This window comes from Pelecanus crispus, chromosome 2 (genome assembly GCF_030463565.1).
Source record: "Pelecanus crispus isolate bPelCri1 chromosome 2, bPelCri1.pri, whole genome shotgun sequence".
NCBI classification, from domain to species: Eukaryota; Metazoa; Chordata; class Aves; order Pelecaniformes; family Pelecanidae; genus Pelecanus; species Pelecanus crispus.
Window position 1 is genome coordinate 56,981,487 of NC_134644.1, and position 17,452 is coordinate 56,998,938.

Sequence of the window (17,452 nt, forward strand, 5' to 3'; positions counted from 1 at the left end):
ATATTCTGGCTGGTGCTTTGCTTATACTTCTTTGTAGGTAGGCAGCCCTTCAATTCAGATGTGCTTCCTTTCACACTTTTAATAAAAATACTCTACACCACCAAAAAAATCAGTATCAACTTTATAGCACCAAAGCCTTGAAACACATTGTTGGACTAATCCACACAGTGAGCACCAGAGAGCTGCTTACCAAGGTACGTGTACCGCCTGGCTATCACAGCATCATCATTCAGCTTGTAATATGTATTGTCAGTGAGATTCAGTACTTTGACAGTTCCTGTCCAATAATAAGATCCTGGTGCCCCCATGATGACCAGCTCCTACAACAGGAAAAACAGAAGGGTGTGGGGGAAAGGATGGGGAAAAAAATAAATAACAATCAAAACTGGACAAAAATTCATGCTTTACACAGTAATGGAGAACGGACAGGATATTAATTTAAAACACCAATTATAAGCCCATCTATAACAATCTCCGTTCTGTGTGCATGTAGAGAATATCCTTCTTCCCAAACATGGAGGTCACTGCACACACCCTAGAGACACATGGTCTCCCCTTTTATGGCCCACTTCTGCTCAGCTGTTCTGCTGCTTCAATAAAAGACCTTCTTCAGCCTTACTAACCTTCAAACATATCCCTGCTAACACAGTCCTCCCAAAAATCTCTCTCCACCTGCTGCCTTTCCCAAACATCTTCCAGAAGACCTGAAGACCTCCCCCAAGTGACAGAAGCACCCCAGCCCTCCCAGACCCACCACTTAGCTACAGACTGTGCCCCAAAGCTGGCTGACATGCTATACCAACCAATCATGAAGGATACAGCACAAAGGATTTTGATTTTACAACTACAAAGCTAAAGAGCTGCTGTATGCTGGACAAGCAGGGTGTGTGTTATGCCACGGTTGGAACATTTTGCCTTCCTCTGTCCTCAGATACGCTCTGTTCTTCAAGAGACAACCTGGCTATAGTTCATTACAGACACCCAGCATGATTCAGGATTTTAAAAGACTAGAAATCAGGCAAAGTTTGATCCAGCATCCAAAGGTAGATGCTCATGGATAATGCTTTTGAATCAAAATCAAAGGTACATTCGCACACAAGAGAGATTGTGAAAATGTTGCCCCAAAGCATCCAGCATCCTTGCGGGGAAACCTTACTTCTGGATCTAGTTTTAAATACCTCCAGCAAGGGACCAAATGAAGCCTGGGAAGTATTAAGCCTAAGTAAGTTCTGCATCCCTGGAGGAGACACGAGAACAGCTGCTTTGCCTCACATCTCCATTCAGTGCAAGGCCATTGGTGAACTCCATCCTTGTGGGAAAACGCTCCGACGCCTGGGATCCCTTCGGGTGACCAGTTCCAGCCAGGGGGAGACATTAAACGAGGGATTTTCACAGTAAGACCACAGGGACAGGACTGCAAACCCAACCAAAGAACAGGACGTGCTTGGCAACAGCTTTTTTCCTTGGGAGGGGCCGTGCCCTTGAGGTCAAAGAATCATTCACTGGCAGGAATGAGGACCATCAGCGGTGCTGAATATACGGTAGGGGCTTGCCTGTTTGACCCAAAAAGCCATTTATCTGCATTTCCTGCTCACTGAGCTGCCATCGGGCTGAAGCAATGAAAGTTCAAAGATATCTTTTGAACTAAGGTAGCAAAGGAGGATTTAAAGCATGGGAACAGAAACAGGTTGGAGAGAGAGCAGACAAGCCAGGAAACAGCTGCTGCTGGCTGAACATCCAGTTATCAGACAGTGCCACTGTGGCAACATCACCTGCCATCCCAGTTTACTCAGAAATCACCTTCTGCCATTTCAGAGAGGACACCTTTATTCTGCTTATATCAGCCTGGACAATGAATTCTGCAGACCAGCACATATATAATTAGGAATGAGTATATACTTGGTATGACAGTAACAAGGAGCCTAGGTTTGGGGTTTTTTTTTTCCTTTAAAAAATAAAAAAAACCCAAAACAAACACACAAACCCAACCCTGAAACATCACAAAAAATATCAATACATACAAATGATGAACAAATTCATCCTTGACATAACTAAAACATGGCAGATAGACTTCTGTCCAGGAAAGAATTTATCTGGTATTTAGAACAGCTCTGGAGCATATATTTTACCATGCTATTTTTTCTCCATCTTTTTGAAATAAAGAACTGAAGCCAAACTGAAAAAAAAAGCATCCATCTTATGTATGTATATGTGTGTGCATATATACATATATTCACATAGATACATATACCCACATGTACACATACATAAAACCGTTCAGGGAGGACTGTTTTACATCATCACTTAAAGTAACAAGTTAATGTTAGACACAGAAATATCTCTATGCAAGTTTTGGGATGTACACAAAAAAAATATTCCCTGAGGACACTTCCCAGAGTCAATTCACTCATTCTTGTCCACAGACCTCGAGAGACACGTACACCTACGTACGAAACACCACATAGGTGTTGTGCAAGATGCAGGCAACCCAGGAGGCCGGACGAGGCAGGAGGGTGTTTGCTGGCAGGAGGGAACCATGCTCAGCGCTCAGCCTGCTGCCCAAGCCATGCTCGGGGCTCCCTTCCTGGGGCACGCGGCAAGAGAGCCACTCACCAATCCCATCCCTTCCATGCGTGCGCCCCTGCTCACCTCGGTGAAGAAGCCTGCAATCCCCGCCTGGCACGAGCCATGCTCCTCCCCATACTTCTTCTTGTACTCTGGATGGGAGAAAGGAACAAAACAAACGGTAGTCATCCATGGCATGGCACGCACTCTCCACCTGAGCTGTCTGCATTGTCGCTGCGCAGCCTCGAGGGACACCAGCATGCAGAGCTCCCAGGTTTTACTGATGGATCTGCCACCAGTGTGCACCATGGCAGCATCCTCACCCACTTCACGGGGAAAGTGAGGAGCCTGAAACCAGGGTGGACATCCAGCATGCTGCCTAGGGAGCTGCTAGATGAGCGGTATCACAGTAACACAATGATAACAGCAGAAGCATCACCCTGATAAAGGTGCATCAGCTGATGCCCCTGCCTCCGGCAGCTAGACCTGCGCAGCTGGGAAGGAGGGGATTGAAAGGCGATGCCCATGCCTGTGTGCCACCAACCCTGAGCCAGGAGGTTTAATCCCCAGGCCTGTCACTACCTCAGAGAAATAAGTGATTCCCTGCTACAACAGTCACCAAAGACCCCGTAAACATTTCTGGTGGAGGGATGCTTTGGGACACCGGCCCCAGGAGGGAGGCAGTGAGTAAGGAGAGGGTGCTGTGTTTCTAAGTGATCAGACAACGGTCTCATTTGGGGGATGCTCAGGTCTGCTGCTTTTCATGGCCACCTGCTCGGAGCTCCCAGTTCACAGGGGACCCAACCAGCATCACTATAGTTTTTGTTTCTGTATTTTATGTAGCAATCCTTTCCCCTATCAAATCTGAGGAATTCTTACTTTATCCTTTTGCAGAAGAGAAAAAAAACATTTTTAGAAATATATTAAGTTGGGCAGGGGGAGGGAGGAAGGGGGGAAAAAAAAAAAAAAAAGAAAATCACTTTCCATCCTGCCTTACTCCACACATTTGGACTTTAGGAGCATTTGAAACTTAGAGCTGGATCAGAACCTTTGCAGGTTTTTTCCAGAGCATTATTTTCAAATATTTACCATACTAATGAGTGTCCAGCTTCAGCATATTGCCACTTCCTGTATATTACACTAATTCAGGCTCCAAAAATATTCGCCATATAGCCTGGTAATTTCGAATTTACCTTTTTCTTTTTTTTTTTTTTTCCCCCCAAATAAGCACCATTAACTCATTACTAAATGATAAAAATTTTAATGAAATCAACGAGCAAATTGCCTCTTTGGAACCAAGCAAGTTCCTTTTGAGTTGCATTTTATCTTATCGAAGACCAAAAGGAATTAATTATAAACTGCTGCCTTCTCATATAATTTTTTCAAAACAGTGTGTGTATATATATACACACACACAAAACCCTGTACCCCCTTTATAAATTATATATAATCTCTACCTAACATCATAAAGATGCTCAGATTTTAAGGAATTTGCTGAGATCATACCAGTTGCACAGGGAGAGGTTTAATTGGAGAGACCACGCAGAGCAGCGACTTGATCCACAAATTACAGCCCAAATGCCTAACGCCCTTGGCCGAGGCAGGGTCCTGCCAAAGCAGATGTGTGTCCCATCAGACCAGGAGGGCCAGAAGCACACTTGGGTTTCCTAGTGGGAATGCATGGCAAAAATTCCACTAAGAAATGAAGCTCATATTTGCTCATGCCTGTTCAGAAAGTGATGGGGCTCTGAATTATAGCTCTCCAGATATAGTTTCTCACAGAGCTAGGCACTCCTTGCCCAGTGGAGGTGGGGGGGGGGGGGGAATTGTTTATTGATATGGAATTTTTTTTATTCAGATAGCCAAGGAGATGAGGTTTCTCCCTCCAGCATTTCCTGAAAAATAATGCTGTGCATATCCTAAAGGCCCTGCCTTCACTACAACTGGACTCCCACCCTTGCATAGGATGAAATGCAGCACGTTCCACATCCCTCCCATTCAGATGCTTCCACTTCCAGCCAAGGTTTTCCCTTTACATGACGTACCAAAGTGCAAACAGACCTTGCCTCTTCCTAATTTTGCACTCGACCGACTGTAATTCGAAACAAAACGCCGCTAGCCACCATGGCCCTGGAGGTCTGGAAGTATCCTTCTGCCTTACCTGCTCAATTTGGCAGCAGGCTTTTGTAATGCAGGAGCTCGAGGCTTTAGAGACTGCCTTCTTAAATCCCACTTTACAGGATAATTTGGGGGTTTTGGTGGAGGGCTAGAGGGGCTCAGGCTGATGCTCAGGCAGTGCAAGTGAGCACCATGCCCTGCCTGAAAAGCCGCCTCAGGGCCGCAGTCATGGCTGACCTTGCCTGCCAGCCAGGCCCCCACACTACCACCCTCCCTTCAGGCACCAGAGGCTGCAGTCCCTCTTAAACCTTACTCATGATCCAGGCCAGGGCACAGCCTCTTAAAAGCCAGATGGGCCCCTCATCTGGGACTTGAGAAGAGAAGACTTCTCATGCATGTATTTCTTTTAAGAGCAAGCCTTGATGGCTCTCTGTGTCAGGCCCATAACCAAGTGCTGCAAGTAGGCCCTGCTGACAATTTGATGGATTTAAAATGTTGTATTTCCCTATAAAATTGTATTACGTTTGGCTCATGGTTTCTTTAAGTGTCTACTTCAAAAAACACACGGCTCAATTTGCTTTAAAATAAAAGAGGAAAATTGCCATAGGATATTTAACTTGCACAGTGAAAGGTTTAGGTCAGGCGAATAATGACATAACCACGGAATGCCTCAGCACAGGATGGGAGGCAAATAAAACTTGTTTCTTATTCTGGATTTTCAAATTTCTTCTTCTTCTTCTCTTTTATAATCAGGCTTTCCAGCGCTTCCCCTGCCCCCCCCGATTCAGCAAAATGTAAAAGCCTCAAACACAACGGCAGCTTCCCCAGCCACCAGAGCTTTGCTGTAGACTTGGGTGAGGCTTGAACGTCTCCAAACCATCGCCCTGCATAACCACAGCCGCCTGAGAGGCCCCATCCACACATGCCTGCGGGTGCGAGTGATCCAGCTCGCACGAGCTGTCCCCTGAATTCAGCTGCAGATTAAAACCAAGGGCATGCAAAACCGTAGGAGGACGGCAGAAGGAATGGTAGCAGCTTTAGCAACGGAACAAGGCAGCTATTCAAGGGTGGTAGATGGATCTGTAGCTTCATGTGGCTGTGTTTAACAAACACGCAAAATTACTTCATTTCTTAGGATAAACAGAGGATTTTCTTCTGGTAAAACAATACATGCACAAAAATTAAACCATTTCTCCAATCAAGTCAAAAACTTGTTGAATTCATAGCATTTGATTATTATAATATAATTTTGCCTACTTTAAAAAAAAGACACTAAATTCAGTAAATTCAGATCAGGGAGCAACTTGAAACAAAAGCCCCAACATCAGAGGACACAACACAGCTGATTTTCATCAGCAATATGCATATTGGAAAAGGAATGGAAACACGTACATTGTTTTCATTGTCAGGCAATGAAAAATCAATTATTCTTTAAATGAACCAAATTATTATTAACTGCAATGCATAAGGAATGGGAAAGATTTGGTTGTTTAAATGGTCGTGTTATTACACTGAGCTGGTATATCCACTGAAGCCCATACTTTCACAGACACTGTACATGGCTTTCTGTGATGTTTTAAGTCACTTATATTGACAATAATGTCTGCTCGAACTAATGGCCCTACATTTCACTTAAATAACTAGTTACATTGTGGTTGTAACAGTGAATAGATGAGATTGCAACATTTCAGTTAAATTCAGAGTTTGGATATAACCAGTGCTTCTGTGAACTGAAGACATCAAAACATTTTGACTTTAATAAATACTTGACAATATTTCTCAGGGAAAAAATAGAGCTTACAGAAGAAGAATAAATGGATTCATTACAGTAGCGTAGAGTGACATACAGCAATGATGCAAAGCAACAACCGTCCTTCCTTCCTACAGGTATCAAGACTCCACTACACGGTCTGAGCACATCACACATACCAATTAACCTCTTTTCCTAACACCTGTCCAAGAGAAAACAGCTTTAGTGACACTTTGGAAGAGGAAATGGAAGCACAAAGGCCCCAACACCCCAGATATTGAGGCTATTTGAGCGTTTAAACCTCCACTTCCACAGAGCAGAGATCAGCACGATGTTTTGGGGGGGATCCAGACAGAGGCAGTCCTCCCCAGGGAGCCAGCAGCCCAGCCCGGATGGACATGGAGCTCCTGGACCCCAGCATAACCCTTTCAGCACAAAACTACCCCTCCTCATCCGTCCACCTAACTCCCACCTGCATGAGGCTCCCCCCATCCCTTCCCACATGCCAAGTAGGTCTCCTTCCACCCATGCACCCATGGGCACAGCCCAGAGCAGCCCCACACACCCTGGATTGTCACATCCCAGCCCCACAGCCTTCTGCCTCCTCCCTAGAGCAGGTCTGCCTCTCCCAAGCGGTGGATGAGCCCAACAGGCATGAAAATCAAGACTGCTTCTACCTCCCCTCCACTTCAGCGCACAGCAGCAACACCTGTCACTCAGACAACACTGCCATCCGTCCATCCACCCATCAATGCAGTGAAATGATCAACCAGCAGGAAACAGTGCAGTTACTGTGTCAGCTCACAGCTTTTGCACACCTGAATAGCAACATTTGCATGAGGTTCAGATATTGCATGCAGTGGATTTGGTAGTTTCCGCATAGCTCCAGGCAATAACTGCTGCCATGAACAGATCCTTTGTTTTTACACTTCTTTATTGTTCTTTCTCATCTGCCCACAGACTGCTGTGCACCCCCAATTACACAGACCGCAAGCCACTAAACTAACTGCTGTGGCAACAGATGATAGCAAAGCAGTTAAGATGAGTCCGAGTCTGGAAGAGGTGGCTGCCTCAGTGAAGATCTGCCATGAATAAACACATAAAGCAAAAAAGAGAAGGAGATGGTAGTGGTTTGTAGCCATTATTATCTCAGGTTATAAGAGAAGTAAGGCTGAGGAAGAAGTAATTGATTAAAACAATACACAAATAAACAGGATAAGCTGTGACACGTGATGATTCTGAAGGCAAATGCTCCTCAACTACTTCTCTGAGCAAACCTCTCTAAAAGTCTCTAAGTAAACTTCAGTGCCATGTGATAGCATAAGCTCCACAATGCGACAAAATCCTGTATCTAACATCTTCACAGATGGAAGCTAAGTGGACAGTTACTGTAAACTATCATTTGCACTGGAAGCCTCTTCCTTCCTATCTGACGGTGTTTCACTACACTAGGAAGAAACAGTAGCAATCTTTCTGACCTAGCATTGTGGCATTGGGTTTGCACCACAAAGCAGGGATGTTTTGATGGCTCCCAGAACACCAAATGTGGTCTGGACCCTGTGGGAAAACTTGCTTATCCCTTTGGAGGCAAGGCACGTGAGCATGTGCTGTTCCCCTTATTTACTAACCACAGGGTCCATCAGTCTTCCCCAACTCCACCACCAACTCCTACCGCAGAGGACTAGGAAACCACCCCAGCTCTCCCCATAAAAGCTGGGCTGCCTCTCACAGTAGACACGGCCACCCTTCTTTGCAAACTAAATGTATCAGGAGGGGGAATGAAGAGGCAGCTTCCTTTTTTTGGAAGGCCAATAAAACTACAGGAAAAATAAACAAGTGAAAGCACTGCCTGGAAGACCATGGCTCCACACGCCAGCTATACCACGAAGGACATCCAGCTCATATAAACCAGATTAGTTCCTACTCAGAAAGATTGCATTTAACTATTAGGCTTGCTGCTGTTCTCATGAGCTCTCAATTGCTTCCAGACCGCTGTCAGCCCTTTCAGGGAAGCCGGACAAGAGTAAGATGGATTGAGACTACTATGTTGTTGCACCACTACCATCCAGTCAGGAAATTTCCATTTCCTCCTTTGTCTTTAATTATTAAGCCTGCTTTATGTGGAGAGAAAACATACCATATGCATTAAGTACATTCATCCCAAGGTCAGACTCCTCTCCCTTTCTGGCACAAGACTTTTGTTATACAAGCTAATAATCCATCTCGAGGTGTGCGCACACACACACACAGAGATGGATGGAGACTGATGTGCACTTATCTGGCCTGCACCCATTGCCAGTTAGGCAAGAGCCAGCTCTGGTTGTGGACCATGCAGCCACACCAGCCTCTCACGGGGCTTATCGCCTTAGCTGCGCTAAAGTCAGGGCTTCTGGAAACGAGCATGCGACTGCCTGCACCCGTTCACACATGGCAAGTCCCAGAGAAGGCCAAGAAGCTGGGACCTCAGCAGGCGAAGGCACACTCCCTGGTGCGGGGTTTGCAGCCGCAGGTCTGGCAGCCTCCCGGAGATGGCTGCAGAGGGTTTCCGCGTAGCAGCACTTCAGCTGCATTACGCACCAAATTTATTATCCCTATCAGACTCGCCGCTTCTTCCCTTTGGGCAGTGTCAGTGGAGGAGAATTTCTTCTTCTGCTTCCAGAAAGTGAAGGAAAAAATTTACAAGGATGACTGCAATCTTATTTCACAGCAAACCTCAAACAACGAATCCCTCTGCATGACGTACCACAGCTATCCCTCTCTTTGAGCTTGTTTTATTGAAACCTAAAAGATCCAGGAGTAAACAAATGCAGCCATCCCTCGTGATACTTTGATTTCACATCTGATATGGGGGGAGAAAAATCAGTCCCAAACCTCCAATTTTCACTCTAGCATGGAGTGAAACTAAGCCAACATCGTACTGCACCAGCCCTGCCAACTTTCCACTGGCTCCTCTGCGTGTACTGGGCCCACACATTTCTATTTTCTAGCAATTCCTGGCAAATATCCTGTCAGATTAGCAGCAGTTTTACTCCAAAGACATGACGCACAGAAAAACACAAGCAGTTCGTCTCTTCCAGAAACCACCTCCCCGCCACGGCTTCAGGCAAGCCACTTCTAAGGACAGCGCAGGAGCGGTGACACAGGCTCAGAGGGAGCCCCGGCAGCATCCCCGTGTGTGCGTGTTGACTATAAAGTTAATATCAGATGATTTGCAGTGCATTACCTCAGTGTGAGGCCTTATCCTGATTTTGCGGACAGGAACAAGGGAGAGGGAAAAAAAAAAAAAAAAAAAAAAGGACAAATACAGTAGGGCGACAGGAAGGCTTCCATAGTTTACTTGGATTCTGCTGCAAAGCAGCTGGCAGGTCTGGGTCAAGAGACTCAAAACCCCTCATATTTCAAATAATGACCAATTTCAGTGCTGGGAAACGCTCAATGCACAAGTGCATGCCATCTCCAGAAGGTGCGTGGGTTTGCAGTGGCAGCTCCCTGAGCAAAGCCCGGAGGGAGGAGAGGAGCCACCTCAGAAGGAAGAGTGGGCACGGAACAGACCCAGTTCTGTACAGAGCTGGCTTCATGGGCTGCCGAGCTAGGACACCGCCGCTTACCAGCAGCAGAGAAACTTGCTGGGACATCCACCACCTTATCCCTCTCCCACTTACTAATGTCAACAGCAAGCCTGCTGCTGACTGCTGCCAACTTTGGAGGGGGGCAGGGGGAGGAGGGGAATGAATAAAAGCAAATAAATAAATAAAATCAGAGACACTGCCCACAACAAACCCTGCTGCATCTTGGCCTCTGAACTCCCATGCTTCTTCAGGCTCCTACAGGCAAGAGGGGAAAAACGATGCCCAGGACACACAGGAGAAACTAAGAAGGTGCTTTCCCCCAAATGTTTCTCTGAAGGTCAAGAAATCTTAGGAGATACACTATCTTCTTCCTAAGAACATACTCATGCCTCTGGTTTAGTTAATTGCTCTTGGTCGAGGAGACACTCTCTTCTGAAGTCTTTATGAAAGGAAACACGATACAAGTCTCACATGCACCAGAGAGCTGGAAAATTAAAATGTTGACAGTTGGGATTTGGAGCAGAACCAACAGGCACAGCCACACGCTGGTCAGAGCTGGAGCCCTTCCTCTCTGTGCACCTCAAACCCAGACCTTTGGATGATCCCAGCAGGGACCAAGACACCTTATGGCACCCAAAACACAGCAGCAGTTTAATATAAACTGCTGCAGAAGTTCCCCAAAGTGAGCAAGGTGTTAAGCAGCCTTTTTCCCCCACTTTAGTCCTCTGATAAATCACAACACAAAAGTGTGTTTCCGTAAGATAGGCAAATTGGTTCCCTATTGCAGCGCATTCAGGATTTTTACTCTGTGCCACAGCAAAGTGCGAGAAGCCAAGTCAGATCAATATCTAGTGATTATTCACGTAAGCAAAGAGAGAGCTGCTATCTCAAAAACACAGTTCAGAAACGTATTATTCCTCTAGCAAAGTGTGACCATGCACAGTAAGTCACAGCACCCATTCAGTCATTGTGCTACTCTCCCAACTTCATTCAAAACCCAACTGCCACCCCAGCTGTGCTGCAAGGCAGCTGTTCGTTACCCCCCCCCCCCCAAAAAAGAAACAAAAAAAAAAAAAAGGAAAAATATCAGTAGTGAGGGTTACTGTGGCTGGTTTTGGAAATAAAGGGAAAACACAGCAGCTGTAAAATGAGAGCGCAGTGAGGGAGGTGAGCCCCGCTCCTGGCTCCTGTACTCCTTACCTTCATAGCAGGGCAAGAGCTTCCTCCCATTGGGCTGCAGGTTGGGGGGAATGATGTTGCAGAAACCATGGGGCAGGATGTATTCTGTCTCGTAGTAGATGTTTTTCCAGCGGTGCGCACAGGCCTAAACAGATCAAATCACATGTGTTATTGACCTGGAGTCACAGGAGAGCCCTCCAACCAAGGCAGAGCACGCATGAGCAGGACCTCTCAGCACCAACTTTCCCCCATGACCCCATTGTCCTCTCCTTACATCCCGCTCTTTCTAGATAAAGTATCTTCTCACTGTTATCTTCTGCAGCTCATGACACTGCCTGACCTGGCAGCTCAGATCTCAGCCTTCAGGTGTGCATGACTAGGAAAACAGCAGGTCTCAGAGCAAGACAGAGCCCATGCTGCTGATTTCAAGATCTCTCACTGTGTGTGAATCCTCATGGCCAGTAAAGCTTTTCTAACTACAGATGCACTAACAGAACCCAGCCAAGCCAGAAAAGGGGGAAAAAGACATTGAGAATACACATGAGAAGATCAGAACGGATGCTAAGACTCAGAAGGTTACTAAGACCATATTAGAAGGTTATCCCACCAGAGGATGCATATGCGAGTCAAAGGCTTGCCTCGCTGGGAAAGGCAGCTTTGTTTCTGGTAACGGAAGAGCCAGGCCTTGCTTACTAGTAATGAATTTAAGTGAAAATGCCAGAGATCTTGTGGCAGCACGAGTGGCAACATCAGTCAGGGTGCAGATGAGCTGCAGAGATCAGGGTGCCTTTCTATTCGTAGTGAAGAATAAGATCACCCTGCAAAACCAGACCTAAACCAGTCTCACCAAGACAGTTGCTCAGTACAACTGCCACACACAGGCCCACATACAAGCAATGCGAAGCCTGGTTCACACGTCCCCAGAACCCATTTGCTCCAAAAATTAACACTGCATTGCTGCCAGACAAAACCACAAGTTGCCTGATGCTCAGGGGTTACTTGGAATAAAAGGAAATGAAATGTGAAATAGCAAGGGCTTTGAACTTGAGCATGTGCTGGGCCATATCTCCAGCTGGTCTAAGTCACTGAAGTCAGCGTAGATGTGCCAATTTATATCATTTAAGGCTTGGTCCTATGCAAACAGAGCAGCCTCTATGCTACAAATCATCTCCTCCACATACTTTCAACTTTTCCTGGAAACTTTGCATCAGCCTCCTCCATGATCCCTACATTTGAGCCTATCCTCCCCAGACAAGACACCCTCTGTCTTCTTCCCTTTCTGCTACCCCACTTTTCTGCTTCAGCACCTCAGAGCTGCCCGTGGGAGCATCTCAGCATCATTAAAAAATATATCCATAAGACAGACACAGTTGTGTCACCTATCCAGCAAAGGACCTGGGAAGTGTATCAGCCACTGGGAAGCTCAAAATTCAATCCAGCAGTCAACACAGGCCCCTTCCCATATACTTAACCCCAGAAAGATGTAAAAGGGTAATACTACCTTTTTTTTTTTTTTTTTTTTTTTTAAGTGAAACAAAGCAAAACCAGTTGTGCAAAAGCTTCCTCTGCTGTTAGCAGTGCTGCATTTGGAGTTTGATATTTACTGCTTTCCTAACTTCCAGTACTCAAGCAGAAGCACGTATCTCCTGAAGATGGCTATCGCAGAGGGATAACGAGGGACTCTGGGGGACATGGAAAGCTCCGCACCACACTGTGCGGCACAGGCTGCCACCTGTGACACGAAGGGTGCTTCTGATGGCACCCTGCTCAACAGCCGAATGCACGTGAGGAGTCCTGCACAGGGCAGCTTTGGGGACGCCCTTATGTGCTTTAAGGAAGCTCAGTTATGACTTTCATCCCCATGCACCACTCGTTCAAAATTCAACAGCAAGAAAAAACCACCACATGAAACACTCATTTTCAGAGTAACCAGGAAATAGTTTGTCTCCTGACGGATCTGTGCTGCGAGCACAAATATACACATGCACAGCCCTTTTAAAGACAGTACCATAAAGATACATACCATTAAAGCGACAGTCAAGTCAACCCCAACTCCGGATATAAACTCAAATGGAAACAGACCAAGAGTATTTTTTAAAATTATGGAAAGATAAATAAAGGATTGTGATATTGTAAATTCCTCAACATTTTATATCTCGGAAACTGTAAGGGACTCACATAAATTAACCTACTAATCTCTCCCAGAGGAGCAGGAATGACAGGGTCGAAGAGAGCAGCAGCATTTCATCACGGGCAGGAGGCTTTGCTCCCGAGTGAGGTGCAGAGGCCAAGAAAGATAGAACAATATAAGGACAAAAAAAAAGGAGCTGCTGCATAAGTAGTACATTCAAAACCAACTGGAGGCTATGGGCTCGGTTTAGCAATTCTGGGCACACCTACCTAATCTATTAAGGTTTGGGTTTTGTTTGCATTTTTTTTTTTTTTAAATGTGATCACTTTTGTGTACCTTCAGCATGCTGTGTATTCAGGCACACTACAGTTTACCACTGACTGCCTGAGTCTGCGGACAGCTCGTAACAGTAGCTCCAAGAGATGAGCTCCACCTTGGTTATCTCAGCAGGGGCTTCCCCAGACTCCCCCACGCCACAGCTGCAGAATTTGACATTCTCCCAATGGACAGGAGTTCAGCAACTCCTCTTCCTCCCCAAAACTCATTTCTCTGCAGCCAGGCAACGAGCACATTTGTTTTCCTGCCACGGCAAAGCTTGTCCACAGCTGCTTTTGGTTCTCCTGCCTTCCCAAAAATGTTTAGTTGGATTACAGTATGCAGTCCCTGCATTATTAAACGTTGCTGCAGCAAGGTTACGTGCTACCAAAGGTGGCTACAACCTTCCTTCTTTGATGGCACATGTCAGAAGAGGTCCTGGGAACAGAGGTGAGTCACCTGAATTTGATGCTGTGGAGAGGGTTTTTCTGTGTGGATTTCTTTTTTTCCCCCCTAAGGTGATTGCAAACAACTGACAGCTTTTACAGCCTTTTTTAGATGTAAGCCATAGGTGGGCCCCTGTGCAAAGAGGAAGCCATCAGCATGCTTTGGTGCTCAGCAGCTGCTGCCAGGGCACAGGCTCCAGCTCTACCATGGAACAGGGGAGAAAGGATGCAAACCCTTGAAGCAAAATAAAATGCTTCTGGGCAAAGTGCACAGAGGTCTCTATTGATGGCAAACACTAAATTACTGCAATATAATGAATAGGCCATTTCAGAACAGCAGCCACTTCGCTCTTTAGCGTATTGAACACTAGCCATGGGCTTTGCACCATAGGAAAAGCAACACGAGAGACCCAGGCTTCACTTCAGAGGTCGAGTGCCCCACCTGAATGTACGGTCCTTATAGAGCCCTCTGCTGACTCCTAAAGTCAGAGTCCAAATAAGGGACTTTTTGAATGTGCCACTGTCAGACCACTTCTGGTTTGCTCTTCCGTAGGAGGACTTTGACTTTGCTGTAGTTATAGGGGGTTTTTTTGTGGGGGTTTTTGTTTGTTTGGTTTTGGGTTTTGGTTTGGTTTTTTGTTGTTTTTTTTTACAGACACACTGGCACATTTAGTGATTGTGTGTAAGTCAACTACTTAAAATGAAAAATAACAACACCATAAAAAACATAACGACAGATGTGGCAGATACTTAGGAAGAGCAAGACTGAAGCATGTGGCTTACCTTCAAATCATAACGCACTGTCCCCAGTTCCTCTCCCAACAAAAGTAAAAGGAGGACTTTTGCCATTTCAGTTTGGAAAGAGATGGCAATCTCAGCTGTATTATTGCAGCACTTAGATTAATGCAAATATTGACTGATAGCTTACCCAAGGACAGGAAGCCACTGAACTGCAAACTCAGAGCTTTTTTTAGCTAATCTTACTTCTTCATTTGTTTAAATCCTCATTGTCTGATGCCTTTCTATTTAGTCCATCACACAACCATTAAACTCTGGTTCAGTAACATCCTGGCACAATATGGGCTCGAACACAACCCACTTTACCAAACATCAGCTAAAGCCCCCCTGCACACTCCTCACCTTCCGTACTGCCCCTTTCCACTGAAGCTGGTACTCTTATCGGGCAATTGGGGAAGCCTGATAAGACAGAAATTTAAGCCACTAAACAGTTTCAAAGCAAAAGCAGCTACTACTTTGTACAATCCACAGCTAAACTGTGGGACTAATTCCTCTAACACAAGATGTCAAAAACATGAATAGTTCACATGGGTTTAAAAAGTGACTGCCCGTATTTATGCAAAAGAAAAATCCATCCAGGGCTATTGACCACAAAGATACCACTCCGATTTCAAGGAATCTCTTGAAGAGATGCAGTAAATAGAGCTGTAATGCTTGACAATATAAACTGCACATACTTGTAACTACTGGGTATTGCTCACAAGAGTTAGCTAGTAATTTTGTTAAAAAGCTAAAATCAGCAGATGCACCTCCGAACACACAGACATGTCTTCTCAGAACACCAGTTTCTCACAAGTGCTTCAAAGATAACTGCATTTTGAGAAATCCTGATCTTTAAAACTAGAAGAGTACACGAATTAAATACCATCTGCCTATGGGAAAGTCCCGAATCTTTTTCATTAAAAAGGTATCTGAAAACAGAGAGTAGCAATGCCCTGAAACAGACAGGTATTTTCCATCCACGAAGCAATCCATATGCCTTCATTCTAGGCTTTGTCTACACACAGATGTTTAATTAGTAGTTTAAGACAGAGCACTTCGGTGGTAAATATCTCACTGAAATCAATGACAATTAGACATTTAAACATCCTCAAGCATCTGGACACCATCTACTTGGTGAGGGCAGTATAATCTTGTCAGAGAGTTGGTTTAGGACTTCTTTAAATCAGTGTAACTCGTGGAGACATTCTACCAGCTTAAGCCACACCGGAATAAGCCCACCACCAGCTGTGCATTTTACTTCAGCTACATTTTGCTTTTAACTTGCTTTATGTCTGAAATTTCTATCCCCTCAGCCCCAATCTAAGCCCTCACAGCCTGCCCACGTCTCTCACCCTTGTCGCCTCCCCTCAGCCAGCGAGCAGCCAGCCCCAGCCTCGGTAGTTGCCCAGCTTTTTTCTCCACCAGCTTTCCCTTCCTTTGCTACTTCTGTCTAGGGAGATGACACCTAAGCATCAGCTGCAACTCATTCCCCTTTGAACCAAAATACATGAAACCATTATTCTTAAGATAATTTTTACAAAAATGTCTCAGTGTTACCTAAAAAGAGGTGTATGCGCTAGCTTCTGAAAATGGGACAAGAATTTGTCTAGTTCAGACCAATGACTGGAAAATGGAGAGGATGCTGTGTCTCAAGATAGTGTTATATTGCTCAGTGCAAGTTACTCCTCAGCTGTCACACAGGACTCTGAGCACACATACAGATCAGGATATCCCTTGAAAACATTAATTGCTTATGCTAGCATTAATGCCTCCATTTTGTGCTCTGCTGTACATGTTTACAGTGTATTTTATTTATACCCCTCTTTCTCCCTCCTCCCCTAGTGCTGAACACATATAAAACATCCAAGGAAAGTAAAGCATCAGCCAGCCCCTATAGCACTGGCAAGCCCTACACCAAAAGGGACAATCGGATAAAATACCACAGTACCATTGCAGAAAGGTATAAAAACCACCTGCCCCCCCACGGGGATGTTGGTGTGCAAGGACTTGGGTGACAAGCATTTGGTCTCTAAGCACATATTAAGAATAATGCCTTTGAGTGAAGCAACTTTGGCCACGTGCCTTACACAGGTAGTTGGCACAGTAATCATTGTACGAGATCTTCCTCACTAGCAGCTTTGTGGCGGTTTGGTGCCATGTAGCACGGCAATCCCCTATCTCACTGGAAAGATGGGGTCATAATGCAACTTTCCAACTCCCAAACAGCGGTGTTTAGAATTAGATTGTTGTCAGGGTTACTCTGATACAAGCTTGAAATTTGCCTGCCACATATACTATGCACAACATTTTGTTGCAGGTTTTTTTTTTTTTTAATTTCAGTTAACATTCCTGCAGACAGATTCACTCAGGTAGACAGTCAGAACCCAACCGCGGATGTAAACACAGACAACTATTGATCATAATATACCCATGTATTTCAGAAAGGTTTTGGCCCAGCTCTCTGTATGATTATTTTTTTTCCAACACAGGAAATGTTGTTTCGCAAAGATAAATTCCACATCCTAAGGATCACATCTGCTCTCCTTGACCTGTCTATTTGCATGGTAATCATATCAAAGACAACAAGGCCACCCACACA

General features: G+C 45.3%; 1 protein-coding gene across 1 annotated transcript in view; it reads right to left on the minus strand.

Annotated features, from left to right (window-relative positions):
- ITGA9 (integrin subunit alpha 9) overlaps positions 1 to 17,452 on the minus strand; it is a 227,411-nt gene that overhangs the window by 199,235 nt on the left and 10,724 nt on the right. The window contains exons 4-6 of the mRNA XM_075705767.1: positions 11,203 to 11,326; positions 2,650 to 2,717; positions 191 to 320 (exon numbers count right to left, since the gene is read on the minus strand). Of these exons, the coding sequence (XP_075561882.1) occupies positions 191 to 320; positions 2,650 to 2,717; positions 11,203 to 11,326 (322 nt within the window). The remainder of the gene's footprint in view (positions 1 to 190; positions 321 to 2,649; positions 2,718 to 11,202; positions 11,327 to 17,452) is intronic.